General features: G+C 37.8%; 2 protein-coding genes across 5 annotated transcripts in view; one reads left to right on the top strand and one right to left on the bottom strand.

Annotated features, from left to right (window-relative positions):
• The window catches only part of LOC127513157 (NLR family CARD domain-containing protein 3-like), a 106,847-nt gene extending 85,699 nt beyond the window's left edge, over window positions 1–21,148 (top strand). For 3 of the 4 annotated variants that reach the window (XM_051894748.1, XM_051894749.1, XM_051894747.1), the window contains 14 exons: window positions 10,246–10,419; window positions 10,577–10,747; window positions 10,909–11,082; window positions 11,249–11,419; window positions 11,642–11,815; window positions 12,082–12,255; window positions 12,659–12,832; window positions 14,194–14,367; window positions 14,685–14,858; window positions 16,933–17,106; window positions 17,699–17,857; window positions 18,117–18,366; window positions 18,980–19,034; window positions 20,787–21,148. In XM_051894748.1, the coding sequence (XP_051750708.1) occupies window positions 10,246–10,419; window positions 10,577–10,747; window positions 10,909–11,082; window positions 11,249–11,419; window positions 11,642–11,815; window positions 12,082–12,255; window positions 12,659–12,832; window positions 14,194–14,367; window positions 14,685–14,858; window positions 16,933–17,106; window positions 17,699–17,857; window positions 18,117–18,366; window positions 18,980–19,034; window positions 20,787–20,866 (2,278 nt within the window). In that variant the 3' untranslated portion in view covers window positions 20,867–21,148. Of the gene's footprint in view, window positions 1–10,245; window positions 10,420–10,576; window positions 10,748–10,908; window positions 11,083–11,248; window positions 11,420–11,641; window positions 11,816–12,081; window positions 12,256–12,658; window positions 12,833–14,193; window positions 14,368–14,684; window positions 14,859–16,932; window positions 17,107–17,698; window positions 17,858–18,116; window positions 18,367–18,979; window positions 19,035–20,786 lie in introns of those variants that run through there. The other variant, XR_007930352.1, reaches the window with a different exon arrangement.
• On the bottom strand, window positions 612–10,252 carry LOC127513158 (uncharacterized). The gene has a single exon (XM_051894751.1). It carries the CDS (start codon window positions 2,775–2,777, stop codon window positions 1,350–1,352), a length of 1,428 nt encoding a protein of 475 aa, XP_051750711.1. The 5' UTR covers window positions 2,778–10,252; the 3' UTR covers window positions 612–1,349.
• Window positions 21,149–22,437: the final 1,289 nt, after the last annotated feature.

Raw genomic sequence — 22,437 nt, 5'->3', positions numbered from 1 at the left:
TCGAGATGCATCTGAGCCGCACAGACCGATCGTTGCACGACACCAAAGCACTGTGAGAGCGATCCAAAAGCACAAGGAGTCATATGCTCTACAAACGCTCCCGCGGACCCGCTGCACTCCGATGTCATATGCCAATTGGTCCACGCAGCTTCGATGCATCTTGAACAAGCCTTCCATCAACAATGGCGGACGTTTCGTTACTATCGATGCTCATGGCTTTGCAAACCTACATCGGCATTCAAACATGGCTCGCCGTAATTTGTATAGACAGAGATTACAATCGAGCTGCTATTAGCTCGATTAGCTGCTATTTCAAAAATGGCAGTCACAAGTTTCTTACTTCTAGACCAGCAATGTTTTGGTACTACTTACGAATCACTTTTCCTGGTTCAGAGCTGGTGCTTTGAGTGTTGAAAGACAAAGAACTGATTTGAAGTTAGGCTCTGGCTCTGAACCAGCACTCAAACTGCCTTTGTGGAAAAGGGGTATATGTGAATACTTTCCACTTCAGGGCATAAAATTTCCTTTGTGGATGGAGCTCTGGAGTGAAGAATGGTCTCAACAACCTCAGTTAAGAGACCAGAACTTATGAGATGGGTCCCGTCAGAGGCCACGCCCACAGTTTCCACAGTTCTGGGCATTGGTGGAATATTGAGCCCCCCGCCTGGGAATAGAAGGTCTCTGCTGACTGGAATCTGTCGAGGAGAGACACAAAATCTGAAAACCATACTCTGCCCGGCCATCATGGGGCAATCAAGATAAGACAGACCTTGTCCCAGCAAACTCTTTCCAGAACTTCTGGTAGCAAGGTGATTGGGGAAAAAGCATACAGACGTAGCTTCGACCATGTCTGAACCATAGCATCCAGTCCTAGAGGAGCTAGATGCATAAGGAAGAACCAGAATGGACAGTGAGACATCTCTTGAGACGAAAACAGATCCACTTGTGCCTGGCTGAACACCCTCCATATCTGCATCACCACCTCAGGGTAGAGACTCCATTCCCTGGGCCTCAGCCTGCTGCTCCCTGATTTTGGCACCTGAGTGAAAGCATCTTTCCTTGGGACCACAGGAAGATTTAAATACACATATCAAATAATACAAAATATGTATTATGTAGGTAGTTTTAGATGAAAGTAGCTTGCTCTTGACAAAGCTAATTTCTGAGAAACACAAAAGAAACGCATCTATTTGATTTACGAACATACTGTGCATGCTCATTTCATTCATAGAGTTTACACTTGTGCATCTTATCGTACAAGGTTTGAAACATTTAAATATATCAAATAGTAGAAAATGTTTATGATGTACTCTTGATAAAGCTCTGATTTCTGAGAGACAGCAGCGTGACTATTTGATTTGCGTTATGCTCATTACAGTCATTCTGTACCGTGGCTGTTTTAGAAGATAGCACGTTGGATCCAGATGGGCCGTGGGGCATAGGCGGACCTGGGCGGAGCCGGCGGGCTTTGAAGACCCCCACGGTGGAGCAGATGACCACCACAGCAGTGCAGACGGACTTGAAGACCCCCACGGTGGAGCAGACGACCACCACAGCAGTACAGATGGGCTTGAAGACCCCCACAGCGGAGCAGATGACCACCACAGCAGTGTAGACGGGCTTGAAGACCCCCACGGTGGAGCAGATGACCACCAGAGCCTAGTAGATGGAATCAGAAACTCCCAAGGCGAATCAGCAGCAAACCAGGGCCAAGCAAACCTCTCAAAGCTGACAAGGCATACAGATTCTGGAGTAAGCTTGGTGTCAATTTCGTGGACGGGTATAGGTACAGAGTGCACAAATTCATGAACAGTCTCAGAAACAGGATCAGACCCGTGGACTCGAACAGGCTCAGAAACAACCTCAGGAATAGGCTCAGGAACAGATTTGTAGACGCAAATAGGCTCAGGAACAGATTCGTAGATGAGAACAGGCTCAGAGACAGACTCAGGAACAGACTCAAGCTCAAGCTCAGGCTCAGAAACAGACTTGGGTTCAGGAACAGACTCAGGCTCAGGAACAGACTTATAGATGAGAACAGGCTCAGGATCAGAGTCAGGCTCAGCAATGACTTTATGAACTAGAGTAAGCTCAGGAGAGGATTCGTGGACTGAAGCGGGCTCTAGAATGACCTCATGGACTGAAACGAGCTCAGCAAAACACTCGAGGACTGAACCGGGCTCTGTAATGACTTCATGGACTGGAATAAACTCAGGAAAGGATTCATGGACGGGAGCGGTCTCTGGATCGGATTCATGGACTGGAGCTGATTCATGGAGTGGAGCGGATGTGTGCGCAGCCCACGCACAGCAAATGGCTGTGGCTATAATGGCCAGCGCTGCAATCTCTGAGGGCTCAGGCGTGACAGCCATCTTGGCTGAGGGCTCAGGTGTGGCAGCCATATTGGCTGAGGGCTCAGGCGTGAACTCACGGGCTGGAGAGGGCTCTGGAAGATCTGCGGAGACGTGACAAGGCTCTGGAAGATCTGCGGAGATGCGACGAGGCTCTGGAAGATCTGCGGAGACGTGACGAGGCTCTGGAAGATCTGCTGAGACATGACGAGGCTCTGGAGTGGCGGCCATCTTGGAAAGAGGCTCTGGAGTGGCGGCCATCTTAGGGAGAGGCTCTGGAATGGCGGCCATCTTGGCTTGTGTGGCTGGTACAGCAGGAATGTCGGGTTCCTCCTCCACAACTCCTACAGTAAATGCTGAGCCGCTCAGTTGCAGTGCCAAGTCAATATAAAATTCTAACGTCCAATGAGGGTCATGTAGTGGCATGACTTAACTGAGTGGCTCGGATAGCCCCCCTCTAAAAAAAATCATGAGACATACCGTGTCCAAGTTTGTCAAATGAGCCAGCTCGATGAAGTCCAGTACATAGTCCTGCATAAGTCTCACTGCTGGATCCATGTGAGGTCTGGTGTTCTGGTGTAACGTGGCTGTTTTAGAAGATGGCACGTTGGATCCAGATGCAGTTTAAGAGTTTATTTAAACAAAACAACAGAGGTAAATCCAGGCAGAGAACACAAGAGTCCAGACAATGAACTGGTTAATCCATAACAGGGAACAACAAGAACTAAAACAAATGCACACGATACAGCTGAGTAGGACAACACCAAAGAACATGAGAAACACTGGGGTATATATACACAAGGGGTGATTGGCAAACAAGAAACACCTGGGAACAATCAGATAACTAAACTAGAAAAACTACAAAGGACTACAAAACATGGCACTAGGACAGGAAATACAACAAAAGTCCACAAGACAGGGGAACACAGGCTGGGATCATGACACATTCACTTCACACACACATTATTGCGTAGTAATTTTGTAGTTTGTGTATAATTTTGTGCTACACCCTGGCTCATCTGTTATGCAGCAAACACGAGGAGTGACTGTGTCTGATGAATATTTTCCCTATTATTTGGTAGAATTTGTAGTGCAGCTTTCCCTGCATTTGGCACTGTAATAAGTTTTCCCTCAGTAATTTTTTGTCTTATCACACTCATAGCTAAAGGTTTGAGTGCCGTGTAATGCGTTGTGACCGAAAGAGCACGCTAGAGCGGGAGCACATGCGCAAAACAGTTCTGTTAATATATAAATTTTAAATAAATGTGCTCCCAAACTCGCATGCTATTTCGGCCACAACACTGCAAATGGCACGCAAATCTTATATAGCCTATATAGTTTTTCTCAGTCACAAACCCGAAGCTATTCATGAAACCTTAACCCGAACCCGACCCAAAACCTGCAAGATCTTCAGGACCTGTCGGGCTCGGGTCAGGTAGCAGACCTCTAGTGCAAACCCCCCTGGTGATTTATGTAGGCAATCACTGATGTGTTGTCTGAGTGGACAAGGACATAGTGGCCCCTGAGACCTGGGAGGAAATTTGTGAGAGCAAGAAAGACAGCCATCATTTCCAGGCAGTTAATGTCAGCCCAGTCTCATTAGAAAAACGTACCTGTGGGGAACCTGTGGCGCTACGAAAATACGTAGCGCCATATACGTTTCGTGACAGTTTCAATGTGAAATGTCCACTGAGTGGCGCTAAAAGTGTGTTCAGTTTTTTTCTCAAACAGATGAACGTGAATATAGTATGTTTTTACATTGGTTTTAAACGTGTCACCGCAGTTCTGATTTAAAATGTCTGGTGAGTGGCGCTAAAAGTGTAATGCTCCATTACGTTTTAAAGTAATGCACCACCAACACTACACCTAAACCTACCCGATAGTGTTAACAAAAGCAAATGTGACATAAAAAGCATTCGTAATCATGGCATTTTAGCTTTTTTTCAATTTCTCATCTTTGAGCTCTTTTACCGTGACTCGTCTTTCACAGGATTCGTACCCAAGGCTTCCGCATCTAATTACAATTCCTTACCAGCTGAGCTACCGAACAAGCTTGTTATGTCAGAAAAGCAAAACATATGGAGCTGGTTAAGCGATGCAAAGTCCAAAATGTATTTGTTTACAAATCATGCACTTTGGTAAAAAGTGTTTTGAGATCATAACATAATATTGTGTAAGGAGACGTGAAAACAAGTCTTTAATAATCCATAATCTGACCCTATAATCATAACTGTGTATGAAAACGATTAAAAGTGCTTGCTGTTTTACTGCCTCTAGTGTTAATTTCTGTTGGAAACTGCAGTAATACAGTATCTCACAGAAGTGAGTACACCCCTCACATTTTTGTAAATATTTTATTATATCTTTTCATGTGACAACACTGAAGAAATGACACTTTGCTACAATGTAAAGTAGTGAGTGTACAGCTTGTATAAGCAGTGTAAATTTGCTGTCCCCTCAAAATAACTCAACACACAGCCATTAATGTCTAAACTGCTGGCCACAAAAGTGATTACACCCCTAAGTGAAAATGTTCAAGTTTATCTTGGTCTCATCAGACCACAGGTCATGGTTCCAGTAATCCATGTCCTTAGTCTGCTTGTCTTCAGCAAACTGTTTGCGGGCTTTCTTGTGCATCATCTTTAGAAGAGGCTTCCTTCTGGGACGACAGCCATGCAGACCAATTTGATGCAGTGTGCGGCGTATGGTCTGAGCACTGACAGGCTGAGCCCCCACCCCTTCAACCTCTGCAGCAATGCTGGCAGCAATCATACGTCTACTTCCCAAACACAACCTCTGGATATGACGCTGAGCACGTACACTCAACTTCTTTGGTCGACCATGGCGAGGCCTGTTCTGAGTGGAACCTGTCCTGTTAAACCGCTGTATGGTCTTGGCCATCATGCTGCAGCTCAGTTCTTAGGGTCTTGGCAATCTTCTTATAGCCTACGCCATCTTTATGTAGAGCAACAATTCTTTTTTTTTAGATCCTCAGAGAGTGCCATGTTGAACTTCCAGTGACCAGTATGAGAGAGTGAGAGCGATAACACCAAATTTAACACACCTGCTCCCCATTCACACCTGAGACCTTGTAACACTAACGAGTCACATGACACCGGGGAGAGAAAGTTTAGAAAGTTTAGAATGCGGATGCCCTGCAGACACAACGGTACCAGTGCTGCATCCATATATTTGGTGAAAGTGCGGGGTGATAAAGCTAGACTGAATGGAACAACCCAATATTTGTACGCTTTGCCCCCGAAAGCGAACCTCAGGAACTTCCTGTGTTGTGGAAGGAAGGATACATGGAATATAGTGCTATCTGAAGACACAGAAGCTAGCGCTGCACTGTTTGGTCATACTTTATAGTTTTCTGGATGTAACGTCACCCGCCTCTGATGTCTTGTCACGCCATTGGACTGATTTCACACGTGCTTCACAACGCAATCACGCAGAGCTTTCCACAGTGTCAATTGATGCAGCACGAGTTCCCTTGACAGGGAATTACATGTCAATGCATCCCTATAGGTAAAAAACAATTACTTGCATATATATATATAAACAACAGACAGGACGATTTCAGCAACAGTGCTCTATTTGTTATATCACTAGTCAAGTCATCTTTATTTATATAGCGCTTTTCACAATACATATTGTTTCAAAGCAGCTTCACAGTAATAATAGGAAAATTATTATCAAGCTAAAGTTGGTTTTTGATTGAATCACTACCGTTGTAAAAATTGTTAATTATTACTTTAGGGGCCGCTTAAATGACATCTTTCCTGCTGAAAACCGAATAGCTTTAATGCATTCTTGCTGTTCATTTTACGTGTTTAGTCTGTAGGTTTGCATGTTTGAGTGTGTATGTGTGCAGAAGCTTGGTATTTTTAATTTACCTGTCTGGTCCGCATAATACAGAATTAGATGTGTCGGTGGATCTATGCGAACTGGAATAATTTTGATAACGTTTTATCTGTACATAGGGAAAGGAAAGGGAAGGAGGCCTTCGCAAGGGAAAGTTTAGTTGACACTTCAGGGCTGCGTTATCATCATGTCTAGATGCAGGTCCTTCATCTCATCTGGATACGGCCTGGATCTGGCAGGCTGCGGCAAACCTCGGGATAAACAGGGAGAGACTAATATTAGCGTAGTCATTCTTCTTATGATGTAGCGAGTACATCAGGTGTTATGGGAAATGATCCCAGTTCTGGCTGACCTAATCTATGCAGCCTAACAATTTACATGATTTGAATTATAGAAATAGATAATGGTTTATGTGTATGCAAGTTTAAACAGATGTGTTTTTAGTTTAGATTTAAACCGACAGAATGTGTCCGCTTCCTGAACAGTGATAGGAAGACTGTTCCAAAGTTTAGGTACTAAATAGGAAAAGGATCGACCACCTGCAGTTGATTTTGATATTCTAGGTATTATCAACTGTCCAGAATTCTGAGATCGCAATAGATGTGAAGGACTATAATGCATTAAGAGCTCACTCAGGTACTGGGGAGCTAAACCATTTAGTGCTTTGTGGGTAAGTAGCAAGATTTTAAAATCTATATGATGTTGAATAGAGAGCCAATGCAGTGTTGACAGAACTGGGCTAATATGGTCATACTTCCTAGTTCTAGTAAGAACTCTAGCTGCTGCGTTTTGGACCAGCTGTAGTTTGTTTAACAGGCGAGCGGAACAACCACCCAGCAGAGTGTTACAGTAATCTAACCTTGAGGTCATGAACGCATGAACTAACTGTTCCACATTTGTCATTGAGAGCATATGTCGTAGTTTAGATATATTTTTTTAAGATGGAAGAATGCAGTTTTACAGATGCTAGAAACATGGCTTTCAAATGAAAGATTGGTATCAAAGAGCACACCCAGGTTCCTAACTGATGACGAAGACTTAAAGGGGACCTATTATGCCCCCATTTACAAGATGTAAAATAAGTCTCTGATGTCCCCAGAGTGTGTATGTGAAGTTTTAGCTCAAAATACCCCGCAGATAATTTTTTATAACGTTAAAATTGCCACTTTTTGAGGTTGAGCAAAAACGCGCTGTTTCAGTCTGTGCCCTTTAAATGCAAATGAGCTGCTGCGCTCGGCCTAAGAGGGTGGAGCTTCAAGAGCTCATTCTCCCCTGTCAGGATTCAATCAGGATGCACTATAATGTCAGAAACTGCGAAGACATGCTGCATGGAGATAGAACAGGTATAGTTTAGTTCAATTACGGTTATAACTTATATTGTCTTCTTGTTTTTATACACTATATTAGTACAAGCCAGTTTACCGATGAGATTTATAACGTTTATTGTACTTCACATAAAATATGAAGCATCCATTTTCACTCTAGAAAATCACTGTAAGAGTTTAAAACACAGTGCAAGTGTGCATTAAATATTATCCATAAACTCTCTCTCTCTGTGTATCATCAAGATACACAGCGAAGTACACATAAACGATCGTTACAACTAACAGTAAACAAATATATAAAGACATTATGCCTTTTCGGTGGTGCTTAATAAACTGGTAAACTTTACATCCGTAAATCAACTCCGATGAACTGTAATAAAGTGCCCTCACCTTTATTACTGCCGTATCCAGTATCACTCTGGAGACTGTATGTTTTGTATTGTCCCTTTGTATTGACATTCTTCACAAAGCAGTCCGGTGTGAAATAATTCGCGCAGACATAAACAAATTTCGGTAGAGTTGAGGGAGCATTTTCTTCAAAAACAAAATTAACCCACCTCGTCTTCAGCGGCTCAGATTGAGGGAGTAAATGGAGAGAGCTATGTGGATTAATCCATCCAGCTACAGAACACCTAAAACGCTTGGGAGACATTCTCGTCAGTGCAGCAATGGCGGACTGTGTAAACTTGCTGTGAACTTGCTCAGGACGGTTCTATGTTAAAACGGCTGTGTCTGTCAACATTTGTGGGCGGGGCCTGTGGCTAATGTGACGTCACACTGCCAGGGATCTGGAAATGGCTTGTTCTGAGACACTGCTTATGATTTAAGGGGATTTAAAAAAAAAAGGAATGGGTGGATTTTTATCATTATAGGGTAGTTGTGTACACACACTGCCAACACACATTTATGTCCAAACACCATGCAAAAGTGAATTTTGCATAATAGGTCCCCTTTAACAGAGCAGCCATCAAGTGTTAGACAGTATTCTAGGTTATTACGTGAAGAAGTTTTTGGTCCAAAAATTAGAATCTCTGTTTTTTCTGAATTTAGTAGTAAGAAATTACTGGTAATCCAATTTTTTATGTCAGCTATGCATTCCGTTAATTTTGTGAATTGGTATGTTTTGTCAGGACTCGAAGAAATATAGAGCTGAGTATCATCAGCGTAACAGTGAAAACTAACGGCATGCTTCCTAATGATATCTCCCAAGGGTAGCATGTACGGAGTGAAAAGCAACGGTCCTAGTACTGAGCCTTGCAGTACTCCATATTGAACTTGTGATTGATATGACATCTCTTCATTTACTACTACAAACTGATAACGGTCAGATAAGTAAGATTTGAACTATGCCAATGCAATTCCACTAATGCCAACATAAATTTCAAGTCTATTCAAAAGAATGTTGTGGTCAATAGTGTCAAAAGCAGCATTGAGATCTAGTAACATATTAGTGATAGAACCACGATCTGATGATAAGAGCAAATCATTTGTAACTCTAATGAGAGCAGTCTCAGTACTATGGTATGGTCTAAATCCTGACTGGAAATTCTCACAGATACCATTTCTTTCCAAGAAGGAATGTAGTTGCGATGATATTGCCTTTTCTAGTATTTTTGACAGAAAAGGTAGATTCGAGATCGGCCTGTAATTGACTAATTCTCTAGGATCAAGTTGTGGTTTTTTAATAAGAGGTTTAATAATAGCCAGCTTAAAAGGTTTCGGTACGTATCCTAGTGATAAAGATGAATTAACAATATTAAAAAGAGGATCTATGATCTCTGGAAGCATCTCTTTCAATAGCTTAGTCAGTATAGGGTCTAACATACATGTTGTTGATTTTGATGATTTAACAAGTTTAGGCAATTCTTCATGTCCTAAAGCAACGAATGAATGGAATTTTTCCTCAGGGACACTACAATGCAAAGTCTGACACGATACTGTAGTAGACTGTTGCATGGTTATAATTTTCTCTCTAATATTATCAATCTTGCAAGTAAAGAAGTTCATAAAGTCATTGCTGCTGTGCTGTTTGGAAACATCAGAAGTTTAAGCTTTATTTCTCGTTAATTTAGCCACTGTATCAAATAAATACCTAGGGTTGTGTTTGTTTTCTTCTAAGAGATTTGAAAAATAAGTAGATCTAGCATTTTTTAAGGACTTTCTGTACTCAATCATTTTAAATGTGTACTGCAAATAAATGTGACTCTTATGATAAAATGCTTACGATGTATGAATAGACCATTCATCAGAAATGTTTCACTTTTTTTCATGCTATTTGGTGTACTATTTATAGATTATCCTTCTACTATTGTAGGAGGTAATGTACAGTTGTTAAAAAATGGTAACACTTTACAATAAGGTTCATTAGTTAACATTAGTTAACTACATTAGTTAACATGAACTAATAATGAACTGCACTTCTATAGCATTTATTAATCTTTATTAATGTTAATTTCAACATTTACTAATACATTATTAAAATCTTGTTAACATTCGTTAACGCACTGTGAACTAACATGAACAAACAATGAACAACTGTATTTTCATTAACTAATGTTAACGAAGATTAGTAAATACAGTAATAAATGGTCAGTTCATGTTAGTTAATACATTAACTAATGTTTAACTAATGAACCTTATTGTAAAGTGTTACCAAAAAAATTATTAGAGGGCAGATAATATCAGTATTCTTCCCCTGTCTCAAGGTTGTTACAAACTCCTGCTGCAAAGAAAACATGTCAATATCTAACTAGAGTTCTCCATAATAACCCGTTATTCCTAAGAGAGCTAAATCTGAGTGGACATAAAGTAAGAGACTCAAAAGTGAAACATATTGCTGTTCTACTACAGGATAAACACTGTAAACTCGCCAAACTTCAGTGAGTATTGTTTTCTTTTATTATTGTGCATTTAAAGTGTGTCTTAATAAAATCAGGTAAATCATACAGTGACCGAAACACAATAATTTTCAGTAATTTTCATTGAATGTTGGCATCTTTGTGTTTGCAAAAACCATACTCCTGTTCAACATTTTAGGCTACGTAATTGTAATCTGCCAGAGGAAAGCTGTTCAGCTCTAGCTACAATCTTGAGAACAAACACCTGTCTGAAAGAGCTTGACATAAGCAACAATAATCTGCAGGATTCAGGAGTGAAAAAACTCCAGAACGGATTAGAAAATACAAACTGCACCCTGGAAAAACTCAGGTGAGTTAAATGAGCCATTGCTTTATTTTGATAATAACATTCTCCTTTGTTACAATATTACTGTAGTAAACGAAAAAGACATGAGTCTCTCAGATGGTGAATTCTGTTTTTGCAGTGATATTAATCAGCTAATACATTTTTATATATATTTTTTTCTGTAGACTATCAAGCTGTAGTGTTACAGAGGAAGGATATAAAGCTCTGGCTTCAGCTCTGAGATCAAACCCTTTACACCTGATAGAGCTGGATCTCACAGGAAATGATCCTGGACAATCAGGAGTGAAGGAGCTCAATGATTTACTACAGGATCCAAACTGTAAACTGAAAAAATTGAGGTGAGACATGATGAAATAGTTATTTATATAGATTTTTTTAGTAATACAATATGCAAAAGAATTTGTCAAATCAAAGGTAAAGTGGTTTCAAGATAAAAAGAAACTGAGCTTTTAAGTAATATTTTATATAATTTAATTGAATCCAGCTTCATATTCTCTTCTGTAGGTTTTTGAGTCCAGATGCAGTTGAAGCCTGTCATTATGTGACTGAAATTCAGGGTGAAAACCCCTTACTCCTGAGAGTTTTGAATCTGAGTGAATGTGAACTAGGAGACACACGAGTAAAGCAGCTTGCTGCTCTACTGAGGGATAAACACTGTAAACTCAGCACACTTCAGTGAGTATTTAACTTTTTTCAAATATACTTTGTAGCACAGTATATTTACAATGTAACATTGTTTATACTGTATTTTAAATAACTGGTTAAGATTAATATTTTGCATTTATTAATTTAGCAGATGCTTTTATCAACAGTGACTCAAAGATGACAATAATAAAGTGAGAAGGAATTAAGACTGCAAACTACAAAACATTTTCTGTCTGTTTTCTTTCTTTGCAGGCTGAATAATAACAAGATTACAGAAGAAGGTTGTAGTGCTCTGGCTTCAGCGTTTAATTTAAACCCTTCAAACCTGAAAGAGTTGGATCTGAGTGGCAATAAACTAGGGAACTCAGGAATGAAGAAGATATGTCGTCTTTTGGAAAATCCACAGTGCAGATTGGAAAAACTGAAGTGTGTATTCACATTTATCTACATTTCTGCATGTGAATATACATTTATAAATGTCCATTTCCTTAGATTAACTGCCATTAAATATCCACACATTTACTGAATTACAATATAGTCAGGCTTATTTCCTTGGTTACATTTTATATGTACAGCATATATATAATTTTTTATGCATAGTGCTTTTAAAATGGCAAATTACTGTCAGACAAGACACCCAAATCCTTAACTTCATGGATTCATCATGGATCTAGGCCCATTTCTCTCTTCAGGCTGTGTAGATGCAATGTTACAGAGAAACAGTATCTCAACCTGACTTCAGCTCTGTGTTTAAACCTTTCACACCTGAGAGAACTGGACCTCAGTGGGAATAAACTAAAAAACAAAGGAGTGAAACACTTATGTGATATACTGAACCATTCACACTGTAAACTCGAGAGACTGAGGTGAGTAACATTCATCTACAAAAATCAAAATGCCTGAAAATCACTTAAACAGTTTAGACCAGGGGTGTCCTGGAGAGTTTAGCTCCAACCCTAAGTAAACACAGTTGAATCAGCTAATCAAGCTCTTCAGGATTAGTAGAAACATCCAGGCAGGTGGTTTGGAGCTGTTTGGAGCTAAACTGAGCAGAACAGTGGCCCACCAGGGGCAGGGTTACACACATGTGGTTTAAACCAAAATGCTTTATACTTAATATCTTGTGGAGAGCTTAAGTTCAGTATTCTTTGATCTTGTCAAATAAAGACAATTTCTTATTCATTTACTTAAACATTTTATTTTACTCTTCCTGTTTGCCATGAAGTTTTTAACTTTACACAGCCTTTTTCTCATTTCTTCCAAATGTAGTTTACGAGACTCTGAAATGACAGATGAAGGTTGTTCTGCTCTGACTTCAGCTCTGAAATCAAACCCATCACATCTGAGAGAGCTGAACCTAAGTAGAAATAAACTAGGAAACTCTGGAGTGAAAAACCTTGCTGTCCTTCTGAGGAACCCACAATGCAAGCTGGAAATACTAGTGTTAGTAACATTATACTGTACAGCGGTTACTGTGTGATTTAAAGGGTTAGTTCACACCAAAATGAAAATTCTGTCATTAATTACTCACCCTCATGTCGTTCCAAACCCGTAAGACCTTCGTTCATCTTCGGAAGACAAATGAATGCTGTCAGATTTCTTTCCATAGACTGCCTTTGCAACTGACACTCTGACGCTTCAAAAAGTTCATAAAGAGATTGGAAAACTAATCCATATGAACTGAGCGGTTTAGTCCAAATTTTCTGAAGAGAATCGATCACTTGTTATGATGAATAGATTTAATTGAGGCTTTTACTCACATGTAAACATTGATCAGCGAAAATAGGCAGAAACTCAACCTAACCTGAATAACGCACAAGAACAAACCTCTTCTGGAAGCTCAAACGTGCTGCATAACAAAAAAGGTTCATTCTCATGTGTTACGCAGCACGTTTGACTTTCCGGAAGAGGTTTGTTCTTGTGTGTTATTCAGGTTCGGCATATGGATTAGTTTTCCGATCTCTTTATTAACTTTTTGAAGCATCAAAGTGTGTTGCAAAGGCAGTCTATGGAAGGAAATCTGACAGCATTCTGTCATCAAAAAGATCTTCATTTGTCTTCCAAAGATGAACAAAAGTCTTATGGGTTTGGAACAACATGAGGGTGAGTAATTAATGACAAAATTTTCATTTGGGGGTAAACTAACCCTTTAAGTGTATGCTATTAGCCAATGGGCTTGATTCTTATCTGAATCTTATAATTCTCCAATAAATGTTGAAAAATTTGAAACATTGTGGCTATAAAATTTTCATATGCTGAATCTGAAATCTTTACTGTGAAATGAGACACCAGTGAGAAAAGACAAAACAACATGAATGAAATGTTTTTTTACAGGCTTAATGGTACTATTAATTTGCACTATTATTAAGCAAAATGTGTATTTAGTGAAGGTAAACTACATTATAAAAACGACTAATTAAATTGATCCATGTACAAAATATTCATTATTTTCTCACATTAAGAATTTTAAGAATTTGAAGTTGAATATGTGAAAGTTTAAATGGTAATTTTTCATTTGATTCTGTTGTTGATGCTGTATGTTAATGTGCAATAATTCAAATGAATTTGTCCAAATGAAGATGGCTTAAGACATTTTTTTCTGGTAATACTTATAACGTTCCAGACTTGGGTTGTAACTAGTATACTCAAATCCTAGTTATTCTCTTGTCTTAGTTATAGTCATACAATAAAGTTTACAGGTTGTTGTTAGTGAATTAGTGTACTGTATGGTGTTTAATCATGATGCATTTAACTCACATATGAACACGGAACTGAGCAATTGTCTTTTCTCTTTTCTCTTCTAGTCTCTGTGGATGTGGTATTACAGAGAAACAGTGTCTCATCCTGGCTCTAGGTCTGCGCTCAAACATTTCATACCTGAGAGAGCTGGACCTCAGTGGGAATAAAATAAAAAACACAGGAGTGATACTCTTATGTGATGTACTGAACCATTCACACTGTAAACTGCAGCGACTGAGGTAAATAATATTCAACTACAATAATCAAAATGCTTAATATCACTTCAAATATCACATTATAACAGCTGTTCTGAAATTCTTGGTAACCCCTGAGTGAATAGTGAAAAATAACTTTGCTGTGAGAATTTTATGCTCAGTATCTCAGTGGACATTATGCTCAATCTCTTGTAAAAAGCTTGAGTACACAGAAACCTTAGTGATGTGTTCTGTGATCTGTTGAAATAAAGATATTGTAATCACTCTTTCTGTATGTTTGCCATTAAGATTATGTAACTGAATTAAGAGGATTTTTTTTGTCTCGTTTCTCTCCAATGTAGATTAAGAGGCTGTGATGTAACAAATAAAGGTTTTTGTGCTCTGACTTCAGCTCTGAAATCAAACCCTTCACATTTGAGAGAGCTGAACCTGAGTGGGAATGCACTAGGAGATTCTGGAGTTGAAAACCTTGGTGATCTACTAAGCAATTCTCGGTGCAAGCTGGAAAAACTAGAGTTAGTAACATTATATTGTACAGCAGCTATAGTGTGTTTACTATTTAGTTTATTTTAAGACAACAAGGCCTAAGTTACATTGTTAATAGCAGTTTTGAGGAAAATTACAATTACAATATTGCGTTACTCCCTAAAAAAGTAACTAATTGTAATTGCGTTACTTAGTTACTTTTCATGGAAAGTAATGCATTACATTACTTTTGTGTTACTTTGTCTCACCTGGGCTGGGCTTGCTTGTTTTTTTTTTTTTTTTTTACTATGAATAAGCCTCAGGCTGAAGAAAATGCAAATTCACTCCTGTACAGTAGAGGGTGCAGCCCAAACAAACCTTTCAGCTCTGCTGCCATTCTGGATTGCAGAAGAATAGGACGCAGGAGAAGAAAGTTCAACACTCTTACTTCAGCAATAAAAATAAATAAATAAATAAATAAAACACAAATGTGATTATCTAAAGTCTAAAGTTTATCTAAGGTCATTTTTGCTTATTAGTATGGTTGAATTGGATCATTGAAGGTCAGCAGCAAAGACATTGGTTAATAAAGTGAGATTAAATACTAAGTATATTTGATATATTTAAATTTAATATATTTAATTATTGCAGGTTTGTGCAATATTCTGAGATTTCATTTCACTGTTTTGTTTTTATTAATTTTCAGGAATACTGACTCTGTTTTTGTGCAAGTGAGATGAGTAAATGCCTGCTTTCATTTAGTCTAAAACTACAACCATCATGTTCACACAGCGCAAACAACACCTCTACTCTCACTCACAATTTCTCTCAACATGGAGACAGGAGAGCTGTCAGTAAATACATGGGAAAAAAACTTGCATTACTTATTTGAAAAGTAACTTAGATATTTTGTTATGTAATAATAGTAATAATAGTAAAGTAATGCATTGCTTTACTAGTTACTTGAAAAAAGTAATCTGATTATGTAACTCAAATTACTTGTAATGCGTTACCCCAAACACTGGTTAATAGCGCTGCACTTTTTGACATTTTCCCATCTGAAGAATTATTCAAAAGTGCTATTTGCTAATGAGCTTGATGATACTTTGGGCTCTATTTTACCGTTCTAAGCGCATGGTCTAAAGCGCACAACGCAGGTGCACTTAGGGCGTGTCTGAATCCACTTTTGCTAGTTTAACAATGGTCGGCGCGCCCAGCGCATGGTCTAAAAGGGTTGTACCTAGTCTCTTGATGAGTAATGGGTGTGTTTTGGGCGTAACGTCCAATAAACCAATCAGAGTCTCATCTCCCATTCCTTTTAAAAGACAGTTGCGCTCGTGCCATGGCGGATTCGCTATTTACATGGCGGAAATTGCAAGCGGAAAAACTGAACTCTTCTCTAGTGAGGAAACGGATCTGCTCGTGCATGAGGTTAAAGTGTGTAAGCAGACCATCTACAGGACAAGCCGGATTCCACCAAAGCATTTTTATCTTGATGCACACAATAATATCTTTTTATTTTTGTGTTTGTTTGTGTGCTGCTGCGCATCCCTGTGTGTGTAACAGGCAGAGTGTACATGCGTTGTGCACCCGCCTATAGGCACATATTGCTAATGTGCTCTTTAAATAATAAAAAAAAGTGGTTTTCAGTTGCCTCAAAATAGCAACACGCCAACAATGCGCCAGAACACACCTTGTTTTCAGACCAGCATGCCCATACAAGAGTAATATTTTACTGCAGATATGATTACATCTCCATCTAAAGGGACTGAGATCTTGTTGGGCATAAAAGGATACATGAACACAAATTCATTTTTGTTTACTGTTTTGCTGCTTTTTCTCTAAAGCTAGCAGGATCACACATGCATTTGACTGGGAAACATCATACTTGCAGTTAGTAAAAAAAAAAAACACATTAGTGTGTCATTTGAGCCAATACTATGGTTGTAATATTCATACACTACACAGTTAAGTACATGATGCATTGTATAAATGCGTAATGTATAATACTTGTATGATACTACATTTGGCACACAATGGAGTTGCATCATTTTTCCAGGACTAATGGTACTTAATATCTAGTTTTATTAAGCAAAATTGTGAAGGTTCTCTTTCTCTCTTCAGTCTGTGTGGATGCAATATTAAAGAGGAACAGAGTCTCAGCCTGATTTTATCTCTGTGTTTAAACCCATCACAAATGATAGAGCTGGACCTCAGTGGAAATAAAACAAAAAACACAGGAGTAGAGATGATATGCCATGTATTGAAAGATTCAGACTGTAAACTGCAGAGACTTGGGTGAGTAACATTTACCTATAAGAATACAAATGCTTAAATTCACTTAAACAATATAAACCAAGAACCATTATACTAACTTGCATTTACTATTTATTTGTGGAAATTAGTGATGTGTTTTGTGATCTGGTGAAAGAAAAGGTCACAATTTATTTTTATTTTTCATAGTTTTTTTTTTTTTTTTTTTTAAATCTATCTCCTTGGCTGGTAAGAAAATTTGAGGTTACATTTATTTTTGCTCATCAAAGTTCCACAGGCAAAAAAGGCTGGGCCACATTTGAAGTGTGAGCAAAACACACTTTCCAATCAGCCTCAAATTATGTTCTTGGACAGAGGCATTATAAAGTGCCTGACACTGCTTAAATGAGTGCTTCATTCATTATGAATGTTAGTGTAGCTTTGATGAAGCACTGCCAACATAGAGGTTAAATCAAGCAACCCCTATTTGTCAAAGCTGCAAATTTGCGTAAAAAAAATGTGTAAGAGATTCATCTGGCAAAATTTCCACATAGATTAATTTTCCCACCTTAAATGAATTTCAGACTGTGGGTGAAATAAATGATCTCTCTTACTTTGTTTGTTTGTCTCTTTCTAGGCTAAATGACTGTGGCATTACAGATGTTGCTTGTTTGGCTCAGTCTTTGGCTACGAAGCAAGTACTGCAGTTAAGAGAGTTAGATCTGAGTAACAATAACATAGGAGACTCAAAAGAGCAGCTCATTGGTGTGCTACAAGACTCAAACTGTACACTGAAGTGAGTAAACATCTCTGTCGCAGTTGTGCTATAATAGGAACAGGCAAACATATGTATTAAACATCATGTATTAAAATGTTTTATATTTAAAAAAAAAAATGTGTACAACAAATAAACTAAAGTCAGTACGTCTCATTATTAAATTCATGTTAGTGTATCTGTTGCAATTAATTCTATTTTTTTAATTGAAATATAGGAAATAATTTGTAATTTGTTACAGCCAACACTGATTACTTTCTCTTTTGATTCCTTCTTACAGCCTTGATGGTAAACATTGTTTTACATCCTGGTCTAAACCTCAGGAACCTGAAAAGTCAACAGAAGATGTGAGATCCTCAGAAAAGCCTCACTACAGTACTGTGTCTATGAGATTTGGTGAGTCAGCATCACACCTGGTTGCTGTCACCAAGGCAACCAGCCTGAAAGCAGAGCGTCGTGATTGGGAAGACGTGTTTCATGTCAGCATGATCAAGCGGGGCAGACATAAGGCCGCCCTTCGCACTAGGAAGGTAAGCTTTGAGCTTTGAAGTATTCCATTAATGACACGTGGGTCATTTGCAATGATCTATCTATCCCTTCTTGGCACCCAGTTTGGCATACCAAGGGAGATCCTGATTGGGGCACTCCATTTGTCTTATGGAAGACCTGTGCAAACTGCCACTGTACATGTTTCCCATCTGTGTACTTTGGTACTTCAGACTGAGTGCTGATCATGATCCCTTACACCACCTCCAAGTTCTTGGTCACCTGGCGGGTCCTCTGTTTGTTCATAAGAGGGTTGTGCCAGTTAAAAATTTACATGTGCAGGCTTGGTTCTAGGATTATGTGCTAAAACCGGGGTTGGGGGCATTTTAAAAACTTGGCAGGAAAGCATTATCTTACAATGATTGGTCTGACTTGATTCAATTCACGATTCATAGGTTTTTGATTAAATTCAAAAACAGGGTGTTGTTTTGCAGACTATCCACATCGCTTCTATATTTAATGAGCTTTTGATTGTGTTTCTGTTCAAAAGTCAGTTCATATCTTCCAAATTTATACAATTCCTGGCATATAATGATATGATAATATGGTGTAATGAAAATAGACATTAAAACAATTATATATTTTTTTTATTTACAGATGGAACAGAGGAGGAAGAAGAATCGAATTAGAACACAGTCAAAGTGGACTAGCAGTATGAGTCTTTAGAAGTCATTCATTCATAAATTTTGGATTTAAAGGAATAGTTCACCAAAAAATGAAAATTCTGTCATCATTTACTCTCCCTCAAGTTGTTTCAAACCTGTATAAATTTCTTTGTTCTGCTGTACGCAAAGGAAGATTACTTAAAGCCATGATGAAATAAAGGCTTTTTAAAACTTTCCAATAAGATTTTGAGTGCCTTGGACTATTATTAATTTTATGAATGAATGAACAGAGATCTCTAATTGAATTCTTACTAGTAAAAATGCAATTACAACAAGTAACACTGGGAACAATTTAACCTAAAATGACTTGCCATAGTTCTTGTGCCTGGCTGTTCAGGTGGTCGGTGCTCTGTAGCGCTGGCCAAAAGGCAACAGTTCAAAGAGAAAATGGGCTGGGTGTGTGGGGTCCAAAGTGACTTTCTTAGCCATTTTTCTCACTCTGGAGGTGTAACGTTCTGGGAGGTTTGGCGGGGGAGCACCAGTAATCCTCTCAGCAGCCCGGACTGTCCATTATATTTTCCTTCTCTCTGATTTGGTAGCTGAGTTAAACCAGACAGTTATAGATGAACACAGGATAGACTAAATGACAGCCAAGTAGAACAGTACAATTCTGCAAACAGAGCTTGATTTGGTCATCATTGGGTCATCATTTTGGTCATCATCATTTTGTGTTTCACTGAAGAAAGAAAGTCATACAGTTTTGGAACAATATGAAGGCAAGTAAATGACGACAGAATGTACATTTTATCTGTCTGGCTCATTGTTCAATGGTCCAAAAGCACAATCATAAAATATCTGAAAAGTTAAAAAAGCTGTAATTACTGTAATACACCATTTGTGAAAATATAAAATACAATTAGAAAATATTTAAAATATTGTTAAATACAGTTTTATTTGTCTTATGTTCATCTAGTGATGAGCGCTTTCGAAACACGCTTCTTGAAGCTTTGAAACCTTTGTGAATCATTTGTTTTGAACTAGTGATTCGGAGTTCATATCAAACTGGCAAAGTCAAGTGATTTTAGTAAATGAGGTTTCATTACGTCATACGTCATTTCGAAACGTTTTGAATTTTCAATGGTTCGCTGCTAGTTGGTGATGATCTCTGAACCTATGAACCAGTTTATATATGTTTTTTTTTTAATTAATAAAATTTAAATAAGATTAGATAGATAGATTTAATAAAATAGCACATATTATAAAGACACTTTATATCTAATGGTATTAGATGATTTGTTAATTGCATTTAATTGTTTATACTTTTAATAAAAAATGTGCAATTGGTTTGAAAAGGAGTTTTCATTGCATTTACATAAATTTGACCAGCAGGTGTCAGCTTAGTTTCTCTCATCAATAATGTAATCTTTATTTTTTATTTTATTTTTTAAAGATATAGTTTTGTTTAAATCAGACAGCACAGCACATCACCTAAGAAGTATGCCTACCAAAAACAGTATAACTTGAACATACAGTATTGTTATGAATCTATAAGTAGACCTCACTTCTTTATTTCTTTTACATTGCTGAGGTGTGGGTGTTTGAATGGACACCCAACCTTCCTTTAAACCCTTTCTGTAGGATCCGTTAAGTAGGCCTAAGTCTGTTTTTGCCAGTTGTATTATTTATTTGAATTATTTGGATTGTATATTTAATCATTATTTTGGATTGAGTGCATATTGTTGATATGTTTCTTGATGAATTATATGAGTTTGATTTCCTTTATTGAATTGTTTTTGTAGTGACTCAAGACTATCCTGTCCATTTGTCAACACCTGTCCATTTACTCCTTGTGAATCTGCTCCATCCTGTTCATTTCTGAACTTCATGTCATGTGAACACGCCATCAAGTTTCTACTTTTCCAATGAATTTTGGATCCAATTAACATCAGATATCCAATAAGTATCATACATGAAACAGAAAACTTCTAAATAATATTCCCTCTGCATAGCAGTGACATTGTCAGGCTTTTTATTTACAACAAAATAAGCTAATTGCCTGCACAAACTATGATAGCATTGTAATATAACAATATAATATGTAATAATAAAGTTTACAGTGGCTTCATAAATTAAAAACATAAAGCATAACACACCTGAAGCACACCCAAATTCTTTGTTCTTCATTTTCTAGAAGTAGAGTTTAAAAACATTGCTGTATATTTGTGTAGTTAATTAAGAGAAGACATTGCCATCATGCATAGATAAAAGTGACTTGAACGCACCTGACATCATAAACACATCTTCCTAACTCGTAAATACATACTTCACAGGAGGACTTGAATGCATAATTTGTGCCAGAATGCCGAACGCAAACGTTTGTCTTTTTTTATTTTTTATTTATTTTTTTATTTTATGCAAGAATGGCGAACTTAAACTTGCGGAGTGTAAACGGAGACATTGAAAGTAAAAACGGAAGCTCTAGCAGCGCATAGTCTACCCTACATCTTTTTTATTTTTTATTTTTTTTACAGTTTTGATACAAACCATTTTTAGAGAAACGGAAGCTTCTCTAAAACTGTTGAAACTGTTAACAAAGAATACAGTTTATTTAAAGACCATGTTAATTTTTGAAATGTATTTTATTGTTTGACATAAACTGAGTTTTTAAGGGCCCACAGGGACCCTGGGATAAGAGCACCAATAAATTTGACAAATGTATCTCCTTGATATCTCCACAGAACATTAACATAGACAGTTACAATCAAGATATAATCGAGATACTGTGTGTTTTTGTGTAGACTTACTCTCAAGTCTCACCATGTCACATTTCATGTGGTTGTCTAAAAAGCTAATCTGAAAACAAAACTCTGGAGAAGCTCAACATAAGTCAATCAAGTCATGAGATCAACCACCCCAAAATATCAACACCTAATTAAATTTTATCGAAAAGTTCTTTAATTTGTAACATTTAATGTGTAATAGTTATGTACTACACACACATATAAAAATGCACTCTGAAATTAAACTAATAGTTATTCAATTTAAAAAGAAACTTAAGTCATTCTGTCATGGGACAAACGAAAGATTGTCCTAAGCCAAACTAAAACAGGAAAAGAAGTCAACATGTAATTTATGACACCACACATAAAGGTATTTACACAATAGGATTCCCACACTTTTGAACAGGGAATTTTACATGACCTTTCCAGCTGTTTGTAATTACTGAACAAGGACTTAAAATTTTATAGAGACTAAACAGTTTCTAGTCAATAAAATATTGTAGAGCAGAGCATAACTGGAAGATGTTACCAACTACAGAAATTCCCATGACTTTACACTTGCATTTTAAAGGGTTAATTCACCCAAAAAATGAAAATTCTGTCATTAATTACTCACCCTCATGTCATTCCAAACCCATAAGACTTTCCTTCATCTTCGAAACACAAATGA

This window comes from Ctenopharyngodon idella, chromosome 5 (genome assembly GCF_019924925.1).
Source record: "Ctenopharyngodon idella isolate HZGC_01 chromosome 5, HZGC01, whole genome shotgun sequence".
NCBI lineage: Eukaryota > Metazoa > Chordata > Actinopteri > Cypriniformes > Xenocyprididae > Ctenopharyngodon > Ctenopharyngodon idella.
The sequence above is the reverse complement of the archived record's forward strand: the minus strand, read 5'-3'. Positions and strand labels throughout refer to the sequence as shown.

Bases quoted from the DNA above. Each gene is read 5' to 3' on its own strand.
- LOC127513158 (XM_051894751.1), bottom strand. From the start codon at position 2,777: ATGCCACTACATGACCCTCATTGGACGTTAGAATTTTATATTGACTTG.